At 39.7% G+C, this 21900-nt stretch overlaps 1 protein-coding gene across 2 annotated transcripts in view; it reads right to left on the minus strand.

The window, feature by feature from the left end:
• CADPS2 (calcium dependent secretion activator 2) overlaps positions 1–21900 on the minus strand; it is a 424688-nt gene that overhangs the window by 254897 nt on the left and 147891 nt on the right. For both annotated transcript variants that reach the window (XM_069976609.1, XM_069976601.1), the window contains exons 9-12: positions 17045–17111; positions 12685–12793; positions 10436–10639; positions 8530–8666 (exon numbers count right to left, since the gene is read on the minus strand). In XM_069976609.1, coding sequence (XP_069832710.1) covers positions 8530–8666; positions 10436–10639; positions 12685–12793; positions 17045–17111 — 517 coding nt within the window. The remainder of the gene's footprint in view (positions 1–8529; positions 8667–10435; positions 10640–12684; positions 12794–17044; positions 17112–21900) is intronic.

The raw sequence follows: 21900 nt of genomic DNA on the forward strand, positions 1-21900 counted from the left end.
ACGTGAGAAAATATTATTTTACTGAAAGAGTAGTAGATACCTGGAACTAACTTCCAGCAGAGGTGGTTGGTAAATCTACAATAACAGAATTTAAACACGCCTGGGATAAACATATATCTATCCTAAGATAATAAGAAAGAAAATACTAAAAGGGCAGACTAGATAGACCCAGTGGTCTTTTTCTGCCGACAATCTTCTATATTTCTATGTAACACTGATGCCACTATTTATGGATCAGTTAAACTGAGCTTTCAAACTTTCTCCTAGCATTTTATCACAAAAAATCTGTGATAACTTGTTTGTAGTTTTTATGTCATCATTGGTAACGGTTGGAATGGTCCACAAGTAATTATTATTTTGAATATGATATATGTTGTAATGCAATGACCAAATTAACAGTTGTACAACTTGCAGAACTCTCATAGATTTGAATTCTAGGGCTATAAAGTAGGGCACAGTACTAAACATGTATAAAGCAGAAAACAAAGAATCTTTAGTTTTTGTGTTAAATAACAGGTCAGAAGGGCCTGTCCTGAAGGAAAGTATATGGTTGTATTTCAGAGCACTATCATTTAAAAAAACTTTTGACACATCATAGCGACATGTCAGAAGTGTGTATCGGTCAGGGTCCAGCTGCAGAAACCATTCCCAATTGCTAGAACATAGATGTTCCCGACTGCCCCTACAGTACAGTAGTTGGACCCCGACCGATATGCAGTTTTGACATGTTATTATGACATACCAATCAGCCATAACATGAAAACCACTGACAAAGTGAATAACAATTATTACATGATGAAGGGTTGGGACATAGTATGCAACAAGTGAACAGTCTAGTGCAGTTTCTGTTTTGAAAGTTAAAAAATTGAAAAAGTTACAGATCTAAATAACATGGCTAAAGGAGCATATTTTTGATGGCCAGATAATTGGGTCAGAAATCTTGTGGGGTACTTCGGCTATGCAGTGGTTAAGAATGGTCTGGTTACACCCCACAGAGGAGCTGCTTTAGCAAAAATTTTACATTAAAAAGGTGTCAGAACACAGTTTATTACAGCTTGCTGTATGCAAGGCTGCATGGATACAGACTAGTGAGAATTATCACACTGACCCCTGTCCACTACTTTAAGTACTGAAAATGGATACATGAGCAATAGAACATGACTATGGGAGTTGCTTATTTGTTGAAGGCATGAAAGAACCCAACTGTTATTAGAACCCAGCAGTCACTATGAATGCAGGAATCACTGATTTCTCATACCACAGTTAATTAAAAAACGTAAAATATAAACTTCATTATTGTCTCTAAAAATCCATAGTCCAAAATTAATACATGAAAAAACTGAAAATATGGTGAACATACCCAAATCAGTGCACATCCGTGTTACCTGCACATGGGGAAGGTAAGTGTATACTGTTCTTGATCTGTGGTAACTCTTTCTCGCCTTTTGGGGTGCCCACCTCCTTAACGGGGTGGCCTCAACCACAGTGTTGTTCCCTATCCTATGATAAGTGCCCAGGAGAAGATAACACAGGAAAATTCTGTGTTAAGTAAAGAAATGTGCAAAACAAGCAATAACAAAATAAGGTATAAAAGCAGCAGTATTAGATAGATATCAACTACTGTTCCATAGCAGCAATATTAGATATAATGATTACTTTCCCAAAGATAACAATACAACGTATAGGAACAGTAGTATTAGGCATGACAACTACTGTTCCATAGCAGCAATATTAGACAGAAAAAAATTGCTGTTCTGACACGTTTCCCCCACTAATATATAACAAGTTAATAAGGGAACAAAAACATATATAGTAGGTATGATATAAACCACTCAAGGCTGCTGCAAATAGAAACTAATCAAAGTATGTCTCTTATAAGGTATGGACCAATAATTACATTTAAGATTTTTTAATACTTAAAATAACTCACGATATGGAGCAGTGGTGGTCAACCTGGTTCTACCCCTAAAATAGAAATTCAAGTATATAGTGATGTATGGGCACCGGTTAACAATTTGGCCTCAAGGCCCACTACAACAGGTAGCAGTGTCTCAGGGAACCATCACTCATAGGCAGTGCTAGCACCAGCTAAACAAAATATGTATCTGGGTGGAGTTCTTCCCGTAAATACAAAGAAACACAAATGCCATTAGCACAAAAGACAAGATAACCACTTATTCAATAAGTTCAGAAGGACATAGGATCACACATCCCATTTAGGATAGATCAGCTGGAACCGGTCTCAATGATGTTAACAATAGTGGGTGCTCAAATGCCTTAGCATTAGGGATACTGTAACATGTTAGCAGCCATTGATAGAGCATAGAACATATGGACATAGTCATTGTGTAGGAAAAAAATAACTCCTTACGATTAGATGAGTCGTAATACAGAGGCATGTTGTGGTGGGATGTGTGGTCCTATGTCTTTCTAAACTTTTTGAATAAGTATCTTGTCTTTTTGTGGTAATATTTGTGTTCTTTTGCATCTACGGGAAGAGCTCCATCACCCAGATACATATTTTGTTTAGGTGGTGTTAGCAATGTCGTGGAGTGACGGTTCCCCAAGACACTGCTACCTGTTGTAGTGTGCCTTGAGGCCAAATTGAGAACAGGGGCCCCTGCCTCACTAAATACTTAAATTTCTATCATATGGGAGGAATCGGGTAGATCACCATTGCTCCATATTGTGAGTTATACAAAGTATTTAAAAAAAATCCTCAATGTAATTATTGGTCCATACTTTGTAACAGGCATACCTTGAGTGTATCGTACCTACTATACATCTGTTTGTTTCCTGACAATCTAATATTGCTGCTTTGGGACTGTAGTTGTCATACACAATACTACTGCTGCTTTTATAACTTATTTTCTTATTGTTTTGCACATTTCTGTACATAACACTGATTTTCCTTTATTTTTTCCTGGGCATTTTTTGTATGAGAGGGAACAACACCGTGGTTGGGGCCCCCCTGTTAAGAAGGTGGGCAACCCAAAAGGCAAATCAAGAGCAGTATGCACTTTATCATCCCTCTCCCCTTCATCTGGACCTTTTTGTTATAAGGTCCATGGAGGTACCACAGATGTGCATTGATATGGGTATGTTCACTATATTTAAGTTTTTTTATGTAGTAAATGTGTACTATGAATTTTTACAGACATTAATAAAGCTTATATTTTACTTTGTTGAACTAACTGTGGTCTGAGAAATCAGTGATTCCTTGATGAAGTTATGAGAGGAAAGCAAGCTACAAAAGACAGTGAGATACATTGTTGGAGACAAAGTACACCCCACTCTGCCTTGTGGCAACAGCATTCCCTAGTGGCCTTGTGCCAATGACCTCTTTAAGCAGGATCAAGCACCCTAACCACACTGCAAAAAATTTAAAATGGTGTGAGGAACAAGCATTTTAAGGCGTTAACTTTGCCTCCAAATCTCAACCTGATCAAGCATCTGTAGGACATGGAGAGACTTATGTGACTGATGTTTGAAGCCAAAGACAGTAATGGATTGAAAAGAGGAGAAATCTCAGTCTTTCCTTTATGACTTGTTCTCTGTTTATAGTCTGTTCCTGGCTTTGTCTTCAAAGATGTCAGATAAATTTCTCTATGTAAACGCAACCTAAGGCTATGTTCACAATACAAAACACAACAATCGCTGAGCTCAGGGAAACCAGCGACAAAAAAATTAAATGGAGTATTCATTAAAGATTCTCTATTGACACATTGGCCCCTATAAATTTATATATGCAAAAGAGGGGTCTGTGGAGCCTCAGTTACGAGTCTCAAAACACAGGAATAGCCAGATATCTCTCCAGGAGAGGAAAGCCTATTGCCAAGGGGGTAACTTCCAGTGGGGAGATCACCAAACCACCCTGATACGTAGCCCCTTAAGTCCCACTCGATTGCAAGTATTGGAACATAAATAGGGAAATACCAGGGTGGCCCCTTTTTGCGTCAAAGTCTAACTCTGTGGCGAGTATTGCGACATGACAAGGGTTTACCAAGAAATGCATCCATCCACAGACAGCCGTTTCTGGATAGTTGCCCCTTGTCAAGTGTGGAGTAGTAACTGGAGGGATATCTGGCTATTCCTGTGTTTTGAGACTCGTAACTGAGACTCCACAACCCCCTCTTTTGCATTTTTAAATTTATAGGGGGCAATGTGTCAATGGAGACTCTTTACAGAGTTAGACTTTGACGCAAAAAGGGGCCACCCTGGTATTTCCCTATTTATGTTCCCATACTCGCAACCGAGTGGGACTTAAGGGGGTACGTATCAGGGTGGTTTGGTGATCTCCCTACTGGGAGTTACACCCTTGGTAATAAGCTTTTCTCTCCTGGAGGGATATCTGGTTATTCCTGTGTTTTGAGACTCGTAACTGAGGCCCCACAGACCCCTCTTTTGCATATGTTCACACTACGTAAAAGTACGGCCTTTGTTGCCATCGGCAACAATAGCCGTAGTTTATGCAATGTGGAACATTGCCTACATTTCTATGGGATCCCGGCCAGAGCGTATACACATCGTATACGCTCCGACCGGGATCCCGTGCGGACCCACAACTAACTGACATGTCAGTTTTCTGCGACCGTAATTCAATAAATTGCGGCTGTAGGAATCCCTGTCAGTTCACACAATGACGCGAGCGGCTCCGGCCGCTTGCTTCATTGTGTGCTGTGGGAGGTTCTGATGCGGGCGTGCGCTGATGCCGGCCGGGATGATCCGGGCAGAGACCGGCCCATACGTAGTGTGAACATAGCCTAAGTCTGATTCATAGACTTGCAACTTACAAGATCCACGGGGACATTTACCATTTGCCTCTTTTGTATACCTGTACTTATGCCTCTACTCCACAATAAAATCACGAGCGACACCACATTCTTTCAAAAATAATATCAACCTTTATTATACATATTAAAATAGAAAGAGACGATTAATTAAATTAAAAGCAATACACAGATGGATAATAGGAGGTAAAAGGCACAGAAAGCACACAGAAAAATATAATTACTACCTATAGCATATTGCAATCAGACCCAAAGTAACCATTAACGTGCAAAGTGCAGAAAGTAGTACACTAGGTCAGATTACAATATAAAACTACAACACTATATATTATTAAGTAAGGTAGAGCTTTTAATTCAAGGCAAACATAAAAGAACAGAATTATCTATAAATACGTGTATTGCACGCTAGCCCACCGTTAACAAGTGAAAAGTGCCATATGCCCCATTTGTACAAGGTAGCCAGTGGCAAAACCCACACACGATATGCAAGCTTAAATGGAACCAAACAAGGTTGCTACTCAAATATAAGCCCGAGATACTTGCTGCTACATAATGCAGACCACTAACACTCCACAGAGATACACCCCAACGCACCTCAATATACTTATTTATAGATAATTCTGTTCTTTTACGGTTACTTTGAATAGCTCAGATTTTCCAATTTTGTTTAAAATTTCATTAATCATGTCTATGTATTTTAATATGTATAATAAAGATTGATATTATTTTTGAATATTTATGGTTTAGATTCAACGTAGGTGGTGTAGCATTCAATTTATAGGGCTGCTCAAAAGATGACGAGCAGGCTTTTTGCCATCCTCGGCTGATCACTGACACTTTTAAATGGCCAATGTAAAAATGTCAGTGATCAGCTGAGGAGTTCCAATTATGGTCTACCTTTAATCTATCATAGCTTGGGCACATTGTGGCTGGGAAAATAATGCTATTTAAATTATAATTTTTTGGCACACTACCTATTAACATCCCCTCCTCCTTTTTACACATCTTTCATAAAGAAATTATTTCCTTTGTTTCAGGTCCATACCGTTGCTGTGTAGCCCAACATACTCTTTACACAAACATTTACGATCTCATCTCTCAATGCACTCCTACAGCACCTCTTTTCTTCGACCCAGATTTTACTCCCGGGTGTAAGCCTTTAGCATTTTAATGGTGGGCTGAAAAGGGCGCATATAGAATCTGCAATTTTTCCCCCCCTATAGACAGAGTATCCACCTTGGGGATTTTTTTCTTCATCATTCCCAAACTCCCAGATTCTGAGATTTTCCATTATAATAAGGTTACTTATTTTCGAGCTTCTTTGAAGGAGAAAGCCTGGAACATTACAGCGACTACTTTTTTTGAACATTTATGTATATATTCACCTTTAGGGGCTCCCACTTTATAATGTGTACACATTTCACTCTGCTCTCTAATAAGCTGGGATATATGACTCAATGGGGAAAAAAACAACATTTCGCTCAGTGAACGACAGGTTATGGCAATGCAGACTGCTAAGGTTTCTATAACTAAGTTTCAGGTTGAAGCAAATATTTTTCAAATAGTATCTGGTTCCTGTCCATATAGCGAAGATGCTACTTAATAATTTGCCCTTATGCCTTAGACATTGGTCTTGCATGGGGGTATTTTGAAGACATATTTTTAATATTCTATTCTTACTCATAAAATGTAATGTTCACACACTTTGATCCACTTATCAATTTGCCTACTTTCTATTTCTAGCTGCTAAAGATGCAATAGCAACCTCTTGGGAAAAAAAGCAACAGTTCCTATGGAACCAGTTAAATAAAAAATTTAACTGGATAATGGGGAACAATAGACTTCATTGTGTTGTACAAGAGAACAGAGGCGGTATTTCAAAAATACTGTCGACCCTAGATATCTTATGTGGCTCTACCAGTAAAATTAAGGAGTGAGTGATTCTTTTCTCTATTTTATTTTTTTTTTCCCTTTTATTTTATTTCTTTTCTTCACTTTTACTGTCAACTTATTCTTAAATTTGTGTTTTTTTTTATAGTGCTGACTTCGCCCTGAGGTTAAGGGTGGGAAACGCACCCATATTCCTTACCTAAATAAGAAGTGATGTAACTCTACCATGGGCTGATTCTTGTTTATTAGATACTATGTATGCCAATGATATCTTTCAAACTTTATAATAATCATTATATAGACCAAGCGTTTTGTGGAATTCATGCCTTGATAGGTCAGAGCTATTTAAGCAGCACTACAGGGACCTAAAAATATTTGGATATGGTTACTTTAATGGCTAATGGTAAACAAATAGCACGTAGTATATAACTGTAAGAATTTTTTTGTTTGGCTAATGCATTGCACTTGATTAGAAGAGAGCTTGCTTCTAGCCTTGCCCACATTATGCACTAGCTATAGGCAATCGGTCAGGGTCTGGGTGCTGAGACCACCGCTGATTGTTAGAATGAAGGGGCAGATGCGCATTCATCCTCTTCATTTAAGTCTCATGGCTAAAGTAGAAGTCAACAGAGTTATAATGGAGCCCTACAGAACTTTCGGTAATTGCTGTCTGCCCCTTTACTTTAACGATTGATGAGGGTCTCATCACCCAAACCCTGAGGGACACAAACCTCTAACATGCCATAACATGTCAGAAATTTGTTTAAATGATAGGTACCCTTTAAAAGAGCAGGGTCACAGCTCACTATCTAGTACACACAGTGCAACAAACTTAAGGTGCCCAACTTTTATCTTGATCTCCAACTTGATAGTAAAAGTAATACTGGTTAGCAAGACGCACTCACTTGTCAGATTCTTGTGCTGAGCATAAGTAGTGTATTTGTAGCCAAAATTGTCTGGATTGTTAGCACATTTGCGTTTATCCATCTTAAGTTGCAAAACTTATAGTGCTATAACAGATCATTTTATTGAAAACCGTTTAGCCTGCCTTATTTACTTGCTGCTGACATCAGCTTAAGTGTGTCCGGACAAGTCTGGGCATATTCATTGGAATATGTCCAATGTATAATGTGTTAATAATATAACTGAATCGATTTTGCAGGTATAACTTAAAATCTAGATGTGTCAGGCAAATTCCAAGTTCATATTTGAAATCAGCGCACTCAGAGTATAAATTAAATTATTTTGTCTTAGTAGTAAAATCACTGTTGCACGGTGTAATTGTTAAGAAACAGGCGTTTGAGCTAAAATACCCAGTTAAATGCTAGTGGGTCTTCATTTAAACAAAGCGTTGACCAGAATTATGTCCCTAAAGGTACAGTTGAGATAAAACACACTACCTACTCTATGATGAACATTTACCATTTCAGTTTTGACTATTCTCTCTCTATGGTATTGAGTGGCAAAGCTGCATTCTTAACGGGCATAATTTTTACAAAATAAAAACCCTGATAATAAGTTAGTTTTGAGGTAAAAACAAGAGATGAGCAAACCTCGAGCATGCTCGAGTCCATCCGAACCCGAACTTTCGGCATTTGATTAGCGGTGGCTGCTGAACTTGGATAAAGCCCTAAGGCTATGTGGAAAACATGGATATAGTCATTGGCTGTAGCCATGTTTTCCAGACAACCTTAGAGCTTTATCCAAGTTCAGCAGCCCCCGCTTATCAAATGCTGATCGTTCGGGTTCGGATGGACTCAAACCCGAACCGGGTTCGCTCATCTCTGGTAAAAACCATACCTTACAACTTTTTTTTAAATTGATTTTATACAATACTTTCAACACTTACCAGACAAGAATAGGAATCATTTAATCTATGTTCCAATGTTTGCTGCTGAAGCACTTTAAAGAGAAAAGCATGATCATATCTGCAAGGATTAGCAGAAATAAACTCATCCATCCCATGCCTTTGTCCACGATCTGTGTCTGGCGGAAAAAAACAAACAAAAAAACATTGTGCAACACAAAGCCAATCTAAGCAAAGGATGAATGTATGCACTGAAATATTATATTACATTTACACTTTTATATGCCTCAATTCAAAAACTGATCATCTAGAGCTTAATTCACTGACAACTTGATGATGTGACCTTGGTGCATTTCAAAGCACTTAGCAAACATCGAGGCAAAAAAGAAAATGGTCTGAGAAACAGCTCTACTACATTGCACATTTTCACCCTTCCATTGTTCTGCCTGGAAATACGTCTATAGCAGTACAAATAACAATATAAAACACATTCATCACAACTAGCAATCTACTTTCCAAATGGCAAACTAGAGCAGAAATGAACATGTTAGCAAAAGGTAGGTCACTTACAGTCTTTGTTTTGTGCTATGCTTTTAATGAGACAAACCTTGGTAGAGTAATGGGAAGTGTTGCATAGAGCAACAAAAAAGGAATTTATAACCTTCAAGCGAAATAAAAAAAGAAAAAATAGAGCAGTACATTCTAAGACTACACAGCCTCCATATTGGTCTGTCCTAAATGTCAGTCGAAGGAGCCAATGCATTGTTCTTCATAGATACATCTTTCAACGCCTTTAGACCCCGCGGGTTTATCAGATGAGGAGTACTGATTGCTTTCATTAATGGTATGTTTTGTTAAAAACATCCATGTGAACTATCCAGCACATATAGACAGAAAAAGCTAAGAGGGTTAGTTTTCCAACAAAACATCAGCTCAGTTTGATACCAAAGTTCATATTGGGTGAGCAATCTGCTTACATTCATCTTAAAACGTCCTTTACAAAGGGGCCTCAGACTCTTTGTCCCTTAAAATTTAAATGTCTCTTTTTTTACATTGGTTATCCCAAATGTACTTCCCTAAGTGTACTGTTGAGACAAAACACACTACCAACTTAAGGTTTCTAAAGGGAAGAAGACAAAGACTTATTGATCAATACCAATTACAGAATCCGGGTCCTAGTGTAACTCCATATTGATCTGTGGCCATGATGCTAACATAATCAGTCACATTGAGAAATTTAGCCCCAGATCATATTGATCCATGTCATGTTCAACAGCCAACTAGATTTGCAGATGGGAGAATTATTTCATTCAAGCTGAAAGATTGTACAGCTTTACATTTTTCAGTGGATATCTTTACTAGTTCAGATCATATGGTTTTGCACTTTCAAAGCAATAGTCAAATTAATTTGACAGTATGAATTGGGTGTGTACAGTAGTAAATATCAAAGCAAAACAGAAAACATTTATTTCCATGACATGGTAAAATATTATCTTTATAGAAGTTGTCCACATGGAATTATTATTGACAACTATAAATGGCATTGTTGAATATCTGCAGCTACATAAGTACTGCAAAAATAAAAGCACAAACTAAAAAGTACACGCAAAGAGATATCTGCAAAATGCTCAATATATAATGGTCAAAATAACATACTAACATGTCACCTAAGGCGAGTATTTTGAGTTAGGACAAAAAAAATTATATAAACTTTTTAATCCATATAAGAAATAACTTGTATAAACTTGACCTTGTATAAAACATAAGTAAAAGATGCAATGATGTGTTTCTGAAGATGGTGCCCTGGTGCCTAGAGGTGTCCAAAGGCTGATATGGCAACAGGGTGTAAGAGTTTCATATTAGCCTTTCTAAATGTTATAAAAATGGCTTTGGGTCAGTATAAATACATAAAACCAATGACACGTCTCATAATATCAACATAGCTTACTTGGTTGAGATGGTTCCACGTGAGCATTTGTTCCTCTGGGATTTGATTTCAGTGCAAGATTTGAAGCAATAGGTTTATAAGATTGCCCTGTTGCTCTGTATATTGCCTGTACCCACAGTGCTCTGTCTTGTTCATCATCACTGGCAAAGATCACAGTGTCCCCTTCTTTCACTGCATTGAAAAACCACCGACCTCCTTGAAGACCTGTCAACATGAAGAGCAATAATGAAAGAAATGTCTGAAACCAATATTTCAGTAGTAGTATTTAAAAGACAAAAGTTTCTAAAAAGCTTAATTTTCCTATCACATTTAAATGCTCATTTTACTTTTTTCTTTTTATTGAAATATTGTACCTTAACCCCTTCAGGACGGGGCTAATTATGGCCCATTTTTTTATCTGACTGTTCTCACTTTAAACGGTAATAGCTACATGATGCTTTACTTATCCAAGCTATTCCAAGACAGTTGAATAGTGGTAAATTTTGGCTAATATCCTTATGACTTTCTTCTGAACAACATCCATATTTAATGAAAAAAATGGCAAAATTAGTATTTTTCTAACATTGATTTTTTTGCCGTCACCGTGTGTGTTAAATCATGTGATAATGAAATTGCCAGTGTTGTTACGCATGTGTATACTCAGTGAGGCCTCCGGGATTTTACTTCTGCAGAGCCCCAATGGTGAACAGAGGGAGATTTCTCCCTCGTAGCATTCCTACAGAGGCTGCGGTTGCACTGAACACAGCACCTATAGAATTAACTAACAGGATCAGAGCGTAATTCTGGTTCCGATGGTTGCAGCAGGTGCCTGGCGATGATTGATAGCCCAGACCCAGCATGGATGACGGAAGCTGTGCTCGCCTAATTCATAGACCTGTCGACACATCCAAAATCTTTTTCTTTCAAATCAACTGGTTCCCGAAAGTTAAATAGATTTGTAATTTACATCTATTTAAAAATCTCAAGTCTTCCCATACTTGGCGTTTTCTTTTCAATCTTACACAGTGCTCTCTGCTGCCACCCCTGTCAGAGACAGAAACTGTCCAGAGCAGAAGCAGATGCCCATAAAAAACCTCTCCTGCTCTGGACAGTTCCTGTCTTGGACAGGGGTGGCAGCAGAGAGCACTGTGTCATACTGAAAATAAAACACCACTTTCTGCAGGATATACAGCAGATAAGTACTGGAAGACTTAAGATTTTTTTAAATAGAAGTAAATTACAAATCTATATAATTTACTGAAACCAGTTGAGTACCCCTTTAATCTTTTCACTACTCTAACCCCTTCAATAAACTATACTATCAAGAATGGTGAGATAACCTCTTACTACCACTAGAGATGAGCGAACCTGGAGCATGCTCGAGTCCATCCGAACCCGAACTTTCAGCATTTGATTAGCAGTGGCTGCTGAACTTGGATAAAGCCCTAAGGCTATGTGGAAAACATGGATATAGTCATTGGCCGTATCCATGTTTTCCAGACAACCTTAGAGCTTTATCCAATTTCAGCAGCCCCCGCTAATCAAATGCCGAACGATCGGGTTCGGATGGACTCGAACCCGAACCCGGTTCGCTCATCTCTAACTACCACAGATCAGTTAGGACCCTTAAAAAAAAGTCTAGTTAATAAGGGATGTTGAAATTACCCCAACGCTATTTTAGGACACTCATGTTATAACTATTAGCTTGTAGGCCATCTCATACTATTAGCAACTGTAATGACAGGTAAGTGATTAGATCTTTAGGAAAAGAGTGAAATGATCCTAAAAAAAAAGAAACCAAAAAATCACTTAATTCTGCCAAAATTAGAAGCCAGAGCTATCGGTCCAATAGTCAAAGCTAGGAGGTTGTGTAATGATCAGAAACAGCAGGTAGTCCAAAATTCCAAAGCCAGAAGATCCAAAAATGACAAAAAAAAGCTGAGTTTAACAAGCCAAAGAAAAAAAATCCATAGGCAATGGCCAAAGGTATAAACCTGTTTTAAAATAGCCTGCCCCATGCAATCATTGGAAACTGAGCCGGAGCCCTGACTAGCTCAGTGTTCTAATGCCTTGACTGGTAACCAGTGCTCCTTTGAGGGAAGCTGATGGCCAAGAAAATTCAGACGCTGATGCTCTGCCCTCAACAGAGCTGACGGCAGCAGGAGAGTAAGAGAGACGCACTAGGGGAACGCAGACAGGCAAGTACTTTACAGCAATATTCAATATAATATAAAATAAAATAGTACAAAATGGCAGAATTAAATTATTACCTGAGTGAGGGTCTGTGTAATCCACTGTGTATCCCTCCAGCTGCATTAATTCCTGGGGTTCTGCTTTCTTTTCCCTGTAGCTACACATAGCAAATGTGTATTGGCTTACCTATTTAAGGAGAGACAAAAATTATTGCAATGGTTTTATGGACAAACGATTAGTAGGGCTAAAAGTTAAAAAATAATCCAAATTGTAATATATTATCCTAACATTCCTGTGCTATTCATGTGCACCAGTTAGCTGCCTAGAGTTAGCTTTCTTTTCAGGCATGCTCAGTGTCAGCACAAAGAGTTATAGGAAGATGAATTATTCCTCAATAAGACAGAAGAGAAAAGGAACCAGTTACTAATGTGAGAAACTATAGAGTTAAACGTATAACTTTATTAAATTGATCATAATATCATAACATTACATGGAGTTAAAAGTTGCATGTAGCCATACACATAGGACGATCTATCTAAATATTGCACAATTCATATATAGGGGGCATCAAATATTACCAATCTATTGCACAGAAGTCTGTAAATCCAGAGGAGGTCAGGAACAGGAGGACCTCCTGGAAATAAGCAACATTGAGAAACACTTCTACACCAGCAATATAATTTTTTTTATGTTCCTGACCTCCTTTGGGTTACGTTTAAACATAGTGAAGTATGTAGTAGAGGCACATAGTAGAGGGGTGGGTTCAGGTGATGGGGTAGTGCAATAGGACATATAGGGGGAGATTTATCAAACATGGTGTTAAGTCAGGGGTGGGGAACCTTTTCCATGTCGAGGGCCGGTCGGGCCTTAATAAAATCATTCGAGGGCCGCACTCAATGTTATACCGTGCGCGGCAGTTAGTAGCGGGGGTTTGCAGCACCCGAACAAGGCAAAGTATTGTTCCCCTAATGCCCCTGCTATTGTAGTTAACCCTCTGTGATGCCCCTTGTACCTGATTTGAATCCTTAGTGATGTCCCTGGTAGCCTAGTTAACCCCCCAGCCATGTCCCTGGTGGCCTAGTTAACCCCCCCAGTCATGTCCCTGGTAGCCTAGTTAACTCCTCAGTCATGTCCCTGGTAGCCTAGTTAACTCCTCAGTCATGTCCCTGGAAGCCTAGTTAACTCCTCAGTCATGTCCCTGGTGGCCTAGTTAACTCCTCAGTCATGTCCCTGGTGGCCTAGTTAACTCCTCAGTCATGTCCCTGGTGGCCTAGTTAACTCCTCATTCATGTCCCTGGTAGCCTAGTTAACCCCTCAGTCATGTCCCTGGTGGCCTAGTTAACTCCTCAGTCATGTCCCTGGTAGCCTAGTTAACCCCCCAGTCATGTCCCTGGTGGCCTAGTTAACCCCCCAGTCATGTCCCTTGTGGCCTAGTTAACCCCCCAGTCATGTCCCTGGTGGCCTAGTTAACCCCCCAGTCATGTCCCTGGTGGCCTAGTTAACCCCCCAGTCATGTCCCTGGTGGCCTAGTTAACCCCCCAGTCATGTCCCTGGTGGCCTAGTTTACCCCCCAGTCATGTCCCTGGTGGCCTAGTTAACCCCCCAGTCATGTCCCTGGTGGCCTAGTTAACCCCCCAGTCATGTCCCTTGTGGCCTAGTTAACCCCCCAGTCATGTCCCTGGTGGCCTAGTTAACCCCCCAGTCATGTCCCTTGTGGCCTAGTTAACCCCCCAGTCATGTCCCTGGTGGCCTAGTTAACCCCCCAGTCATGTCCCTTGTGGCCTAGTTAACCCCCCAGTCATGTCCCTGGTGGCCTAGTTAACCCCCCAGTCATGTCCCTGGTGGCCTAGTTAACCCCCCAGTCATGTCCCTGGTGGCCTAGTTAACCCCCCCGTCATGTCCCTGGTCGCCTAGTTAACCCCCCCCCCCCAGTCATGTCCCTGTTAGCCTAGTTAACCCCCCCCCCCCCCAGTCATGTCCCTGGTGGCCTAGTTAACCCCCAGTGTCTGCCCCAAATGAAAAAAATAAACATCCCACTCACCTTTCCTCCGCTCCCACGCTGTCCAGGTCCTCTTCTCCCTCCTCTCTTCTGTGCCGGTCTTCTCCTGCAGGCGGCGCGCGATGAAATGACGTCATCGCGCGCGGCCCGCAGGAGTCAGAAGACGTGCGCCGCGCTGGTGAGGCAGGAGCCGGCATACAACACATCTTCCTGTGTCTGTGCCAGCTCCTGCCTCACCAGCGCGGCGCACGTCACAGGAGGAGTCAGAAGATGTGCACCGCTCTGAGGGGAAGGAGCCGGCACTCACAGCATCCTCCTGGCAGCTGTCACAGACACAGGAGGATGCCGTGTGTGTCAGCTCCTTCTCCTCCAGAGCGGCGCATGTCACAGGGGAGCCGCGGGCCACATCCGGAAGTGTCAGGGGCCGGATGCGGCCCGCGGGCCGGAGGTTCCCCACCCCTGTGTTAAGTGAAACTGGCTCAGTTGCCCTTAGCAACCAATCAGATTGCACCTTTCATTTTCCAAAGAGCCTGTGAGGAATGAAAGGTGGAATCTGGTTGTTGGGGGCAACTGAGCCAGTTTCACTTTACAACATTTTAGATAAATCTCCCCCATAGAGTTTACAGACTTCTGTGCAATCTTATTTGGTGCCCCCCTATATATGAATTGTGCAATTTTTTGTTACGTGTGTTAGTCCTGTGTGTATGGCTACATGCAACTTTTAACTCCAAGTAATGTTATGAGTTTATCAGCAATTTAAAGTTATACATTTATTTGACATTGGTAGTTGTCCTTGTTGTAGGTTATAATAAGCAGCCAAGTAATACAGGGGAGACGAAAGGCTTGTATTAGACATCAGCAATGCATGATAGAAATTGAAGTCCCTTTCCCATACGGGATGATGGTAAATCCAAGCCTACTCTCACTGCAGTGAAAAGGAACACATGGAGGAGGGGGGGGGGGGGGTGTTTGGTAGGGTTGCAACAGTACGATTATATGTGACAGTTCTAAGTCAATAATTGCATATACATAATTGTGGACAAATTTATATCCCAATTGGATTCTGTGTAACCATTTACATGTTCACAATATTTGCAAATCCGCAATTTTAGCTGATTCGAAAAAAGGACATGTCCTAGTGAGAACCTAATTGCGGCACAAACACACTAATAGAAGTCTATGACATTTGCATTCTTTGTGGAAATAACAGAAATTAACTCCATAATGTCTGTAAAAAGTGTGGATCCGAAAATATACTTGTGTGAATACATAGTTAAGATACACTATTGCTTTATGTGTGTAATGCTCTTGTCTTTCTTTCAATTTTTTGTCTGAATTCTTGGTTACCCCTTCAACCCTTTAATGACTAAAACAATTTTCATTTTTGCCCTTTCATTTTCGCCTCCGTGTTTAAAAGGCAAAGGCGCTTAAATTTTTTTCACGTACAGACCCACAGAGCCCTTATTTTATGCGACACCAATTATACTGTGCAATGACAGACTTAATTTTTCCCATAAAATATGCTGCTAAACCAGAAAAAAAATTGTTGGTGCAATGAAACAAAAAAAAAAAGTGCAATTCTTTTTATTTTGAGGGGTTTTATGTTTACACCAGTTCACACTATGGTAAAACATGTTATCTACAATACGTTTTTTTTATTAATTCCCCCTGTGGGAATTTTATTATTACTGCAATGATCACTGCTGTATACTTAATATAGCACTGATCGATTAGATCAGAAGTTTATTACTGTGGGTTGCTGCAGCCCAGATCTACAGATTGCGGAGCCGGAATCTGCGTCACTGCGACGCTGGGGCCCAGCAAGGTGAAGGAATCTCCTCTCTGCAATCGCAGTGTGTGTGTGTGGGGGGGGGGGGAGGTCCCCCCCCACAAGAAAGCAGGGATGGGGGACACCAGCTATTTAAAAGCAGCTGCCAGCTTTGACCCGCATTGTGAGCCTTCTCTGCTTCCCCTCAATGGCGGCAGGAAGAGTATACTCTTCTACTCGTTAAGAGGTTAATCACCCAGTCCCTATAGTTGTCCATTAGTGGTTCATACTGTTTACCATCCAAAGTCAGAGTAAAAAGACGAATGAATCTCGTGCATGCTTGGGTCTGTCCAAACCAGACTGTGCAGCATTTGATTACTGGTGGCTGTAAAAGTTGGATACAGCCCTAAGGAGTCCTGGAAGACAAGGACATAGGCATCAAACTTCTGCAGAAATCAGTAATGAAATGCTGCAAGCTTGGGTTTGGATGTTTTTACTTTATGTAACCAAATCATGAACCTGCATAGTCTATTTTACTTTTTCTTTGCTTTATTCTTTCCATGTATCTTTACATGATACAAATGTTGTGAAGTGTAATTGTTTTCCTAAAAATGTTGAAAAGAATTATAGCATTTATTAAAAAAACAAAAATTAAATAAAATACACAAACCTGAACAAGGACAAAGTAACGTTTCTTCCATCGTTTCCAGACCTTCTGCCCCACAGCATATAAGTAGCTAGGAAAAATAAAGGAGGAATTTTGAATTACAATGTATTATATACATTTACACTCAAAAACACACACACACACACACACACACACACACACATTGCTCATTCTGCTACAGCTATACAGCAATCATAGGAAACTAAGAACTCTCTAAACAACATTTTAAGTAGACCTGTCATTGGCTATAGCAGAACAAAGTGAAGGCTCTGGAGTGGCCATCTGAGTCTCTTAACCTCAATATCATTAAGCCACCCTGAGGAGATCTCAAAACAGCCCTGGAATTTAGAGGAACTGGAGGCTTTTCGCCAAGAAAAATGGGCAGCTTTCCATCTGAGAAAATAAACAGCCTCATCCACAACTACCATAAAAGACTTCAAGCTGTCATTGATGTTAGAGCGGGCAGTACATAGTATCAAAAACTTATGCATGTAAACCTTTCATCAAGGTCATTTGGATGTTTTTGGTTGTCATTATGATTTAAAAAGATAAAACAAAGTAGTTTGACAATAAATGGATTTACCAAGCCACCCAACCAACCCCCCTGCCCCCCCCCCCCACCCCCAAAAAGGCAACAATTCTGCAGGGGTATGTAAACCTTTGAGCACAACTGTATGTACACATGTCATCTTTTGTTAATTGCCTTTATCTTGCCATTATAATAGCAATGTGTTCTGTCCTGATAAGCACAACTAGTCAAATCCTACCCCAGTAAGTGTTGTAATACAAATTGTTCCAACACTAGTTATTTTAAATCAGAGGATTCCAAAGTAATCTCCAAAAATGTAGACAACTGTAGGAATACATTGTAACCCACTTCAAATCAAAATATGCTTTCTATGCTGAAATGCATCTGCCCTTGGTGTCTCCCCTGAAAAAGTCAGAAATTCAGACTACTGTTGCATTTGAGGTAAAAAAAAAAATATTTTTATGTTTTAAACCTTATGTTTTTGAACCTTTAAAAGGGGTATTCCATCCAGGGCCCCCCTTTTTTGGAAAAGCCTAGAGAGTGAATGGTTAAAAATAAACAACAACACTGTTGTCTTGGCTGATGTCCAATTCCACCACTCTGGCCCCATGGTGTGCAGACTTTTCCTGGTCTTGAAATGTGACTTGGTGGGCCAGTTCAACCACTCAGAGCCTGGAGCGGTGTCCCGCCTCTGCTACTGAATAGTTGGGTGGGCCTACCACTTCACTTCTTAAGACAAGGAAGCAGATGCACACTGGGGAACCAGGGTTTCAGAAAGCTGGCACCAGTGCAGGAGCCATGGAGGTAAGTGGATATTTTTTTCACCCACCCCCTCCCTCAGATTTACAAAAAAAAGGTGTCCTGGCCAGAATACCCTTTAGGTTATGTTCCCACAACATCTTTTTTGGCCATTTGAGGTAAAATTACAGCCGTTATTTCATAATGATGTCTGTCATTTGTACAATAATGGCCATTGTTTGGCCTAAAACAGCCAAAAAAGGCTTTGTGGGAACATAGCAACCAACAACAAAAAGGTTCCCTGCACCTTGTTTTTAAGTGTCCTTAGTGTATATTTTTTGTTTTTATGGGATGAATTTGGGATTTATTAATTAATAAAAGAATATAAATTTTGGTCATATAGTTGTGGTTATAACTTTTTCTTGATCAGCTTGTTTTTTTTTTTGTTCAGTGCTAGTTTAGTGATTGAAACCCTTGGTTACTCATAATTGATGTCAGAGGTCCTAATTATATTTTTTTATATTTTGTGGCAACATAACTTTAAATTTTTTTTGCGATCTTCTGTACTTAAAGGGAACCATTCACCCCGTGGCCCCAGGCAGAAACTGACATACAGTGACATAAAGCTCAATATACTTACCACATCGCTCCCGGTCCCGTCCCGGATCCCGTTGTTGACACAGAGAAATCTCTGATTCTTCTTCTCGCACCCATTATAGTAATGAGCGCCGCCGGGCCCGAAGTCCAGCCTTCTCCCCGCCTCCAACACTTGATTGACACCGGGTCTTTTTCCTCCTCGTCTTCTTTCTTCTCACCAGATCCCGCGCAGGCGCCGTGACGGTCGTTTTCGGCGCATGCGCAGTTCACAATTGACACCGCTCTGCAGCTTCACTGTTTACTGCGCGTGCGCCGATTGTCTCGAGCACGTATCCTGTTTACCGCACAGGCGCAGAAGAGGTGACGAGACCATCGCAACGGCGCCTGCGCGGGAATTCGTCAGAAGACTGAAGACGTCAATCAAGTTCCAAGAGGCGTGGATGGGCGGCAACGAGAAGAGGACTTCATGAATAAGTTGGACTCGTCCGTCGTATCCTATGGACGTTGGACTCATCTCGGCTCATTACCATAATGGGCGCAAGAAGAAGAATCGGCGATTTCTCCATGTAAACAACGGGATCCGGGACGGGACCGGGAGCGATGTGGTAAGTATATTGACCTTTATGTCACTGTATGTCAGTTTCTGCCTGGGGCCACGGGGTGAATGGTTCCCTTTAAACTGTGTGAATGAAAAAAAAAACTGTAACATTGATGTTTTCTATTTCTAAAACTTTTGACTCGTAGTAACAAGTAAACTTACTGAAAGGTATTGTACAGAATTTCAGTATCACTTAGTAAAATACAGAAAGATATACTTATGGATCTCTCTAACTCCTGGTGCACTGTAGGTTCCCCATCTGCCTCTACTACCTGTTCCAGCCTGGTCCCTTTGATTGGCTGTAACATTCACACATTCAATGTTGAGAGGAACCAGCAAGTAAAGACTGAAAGGGGACCAATGGTGCATTGAAATGGAAGTGGTAGGAGCTTGGTAAAATAAGTATACCCTCAATTTTATTAAAACAATAAAACATGGTGGACATCTATTTTAAATCTGAAAATAAAAATTGAAGGACTCTGAAAGTAATACATTAAATTTGCACATTTATACACACATTACTTATAACACACAGCAAATTTCAGATTAAAAAGCAAAACATTGTGTAATATGGTTGTACTGTTCCACATGCCTCTAGATGTTTACAGAAATCATTTGGTCATGTATTACTAAATTGTTCAGAATGAGCAGTCACTATAATAAGCACATCATTTTGAGAGGATCTCTGTTACATATCCATTATAAAAGAGCACTGACTGCCCTCTTTATTCTGTAATCACATGTTTTCACGTGGGATTAAACCAACAAAGGCTTTAAGCATCAATAGCACAAAGCGGATATTTGATGAAGACGTGCAACGGTAATTTGCCTTCCCAATGGTCCTCCTAATATAGTCTTAATCCAACAAGATTCCTTTAAAAGTAGCTTTTCTACACCTGCTGATATCGTCAGATTCTGAAACCTATTTTTTTATACAAATATCAGATTAAAAAAAAATATATACATTTTCGAAAAATAAATACTAGTTAAACAAGCTGAGCTTGTATTAAAAGGCTCTATTTAAAAAAATAATAATTTAAATTACAATAGCTACAACAGAATTTAAAATTTGATACAAATTTTATTTCCTAAACAAAAAAAAAAGGAATCTATAGGTGGGAACGCTAAATATGTTTAATTCATACATCGAACATTTAATTTTGCCCCTTTTATCAGCAATCAGAGATTATGTCTTGATATGCAAGAAAAAACTGCTAATTTCTTTTAAAATTCAAAAATCTCCACATTTACAAATTAGTATGTATGGCTCTTCATTTAACGGTTTATGAACATTTTTTTAGAGTATTGCAAATCACATGCTTTCCAATCACAGTATAACATGAAACATCATGATTTCTTTTCTTCTGGTAAGGGATATGAAAAGGAATATGGCAATTTATTTGCACTAGTCCATGCTGTGACAGTTCATGGTTATACTTCAAGATGAAAAATCAGCACTAATGAATAGTTGAAAAACATAATTGTATGCTGAATACTGGAAGTATTCAGCAGAGAAAATGTGGAAAAGGGCAGTTATTACTTCTCATAGACCATTTTGATTTCTCCTTTTCATTCTGAGGAATGAAGCAATCTACAGCCCACATGGTAAATCCTCTATATTTACAAGGTTTTATTTGGCTCAGACAATGAACAAAATACGGGAAGAGAAATTCAATACATGTAGCTGCTGAGTCCAGCAAAGGGCTTTCTTAAAGAGAAAAATCTCAGTCAAGGTTGAAAGAGCAATTAATGCAGTCTCAAAAATCTGGGTCATTCTGATGGAGCTGGGTTAACATGTGGCAGAAGTAATCATCCACTTGTGAAAATGATTTTCAGTTCATTCTCAAACACCTTTCAAACACTCATGATCCCATTTAACTGACAACAATACAGGCTATAGGGACCAAATGCCCACAGGCACTTTCAGTCAGCAGCGCACGTTGTACTGCAGGCATAAAGGAAGTCTTCCCAAGACTACATTCCATCTTTTATTCCACCCTGCAAGATTAAGCCATTTTTTGTTTCTACTTGGAGAGAAGAGAAGCAACGCAATAAAGATAAAGAAAAAAAGAAAAAAAAGAAAAAAAAAGTACAATATATCATTCACATAAAAGCACCTAATACTTTCAGTGCTCTCGGGAGGGGGTATGTATTACATCTGGACACAAATATTCACAGTTGTCAAGCAATAATACTAATAATAACAAGAAGAAGAAAAAAAAGTAATTGAGTTATTCAAACTCTGAAAAAGGAATTTGGGATTCATTTTCAGAATTTTAAGTGCAGTTTTATATTAGGTGGGATAAAGGAATTTTTTGTACATTTAACATAACAAAAAGGGGAAGCCAGAAATAAAAATGTATAACATTGTTTTGGCATTAATCTGTGATAACCTTT

This window comes from Dendropsophus ebraccatus, chromosome 1, assembly GCF_027789765.1.
Source record: "Dendropsophus ebraccatus isolate aDenEbr1 chromosome 1, aDenEbr1.pat, whole genome shotgun sequence".
Lineage (NCBI taxonomy): Eukaryota > Metazoa > Chordata > Amphibia > Anura > Hylidae > Dendropsophus > Dendropsophus ebraccatus.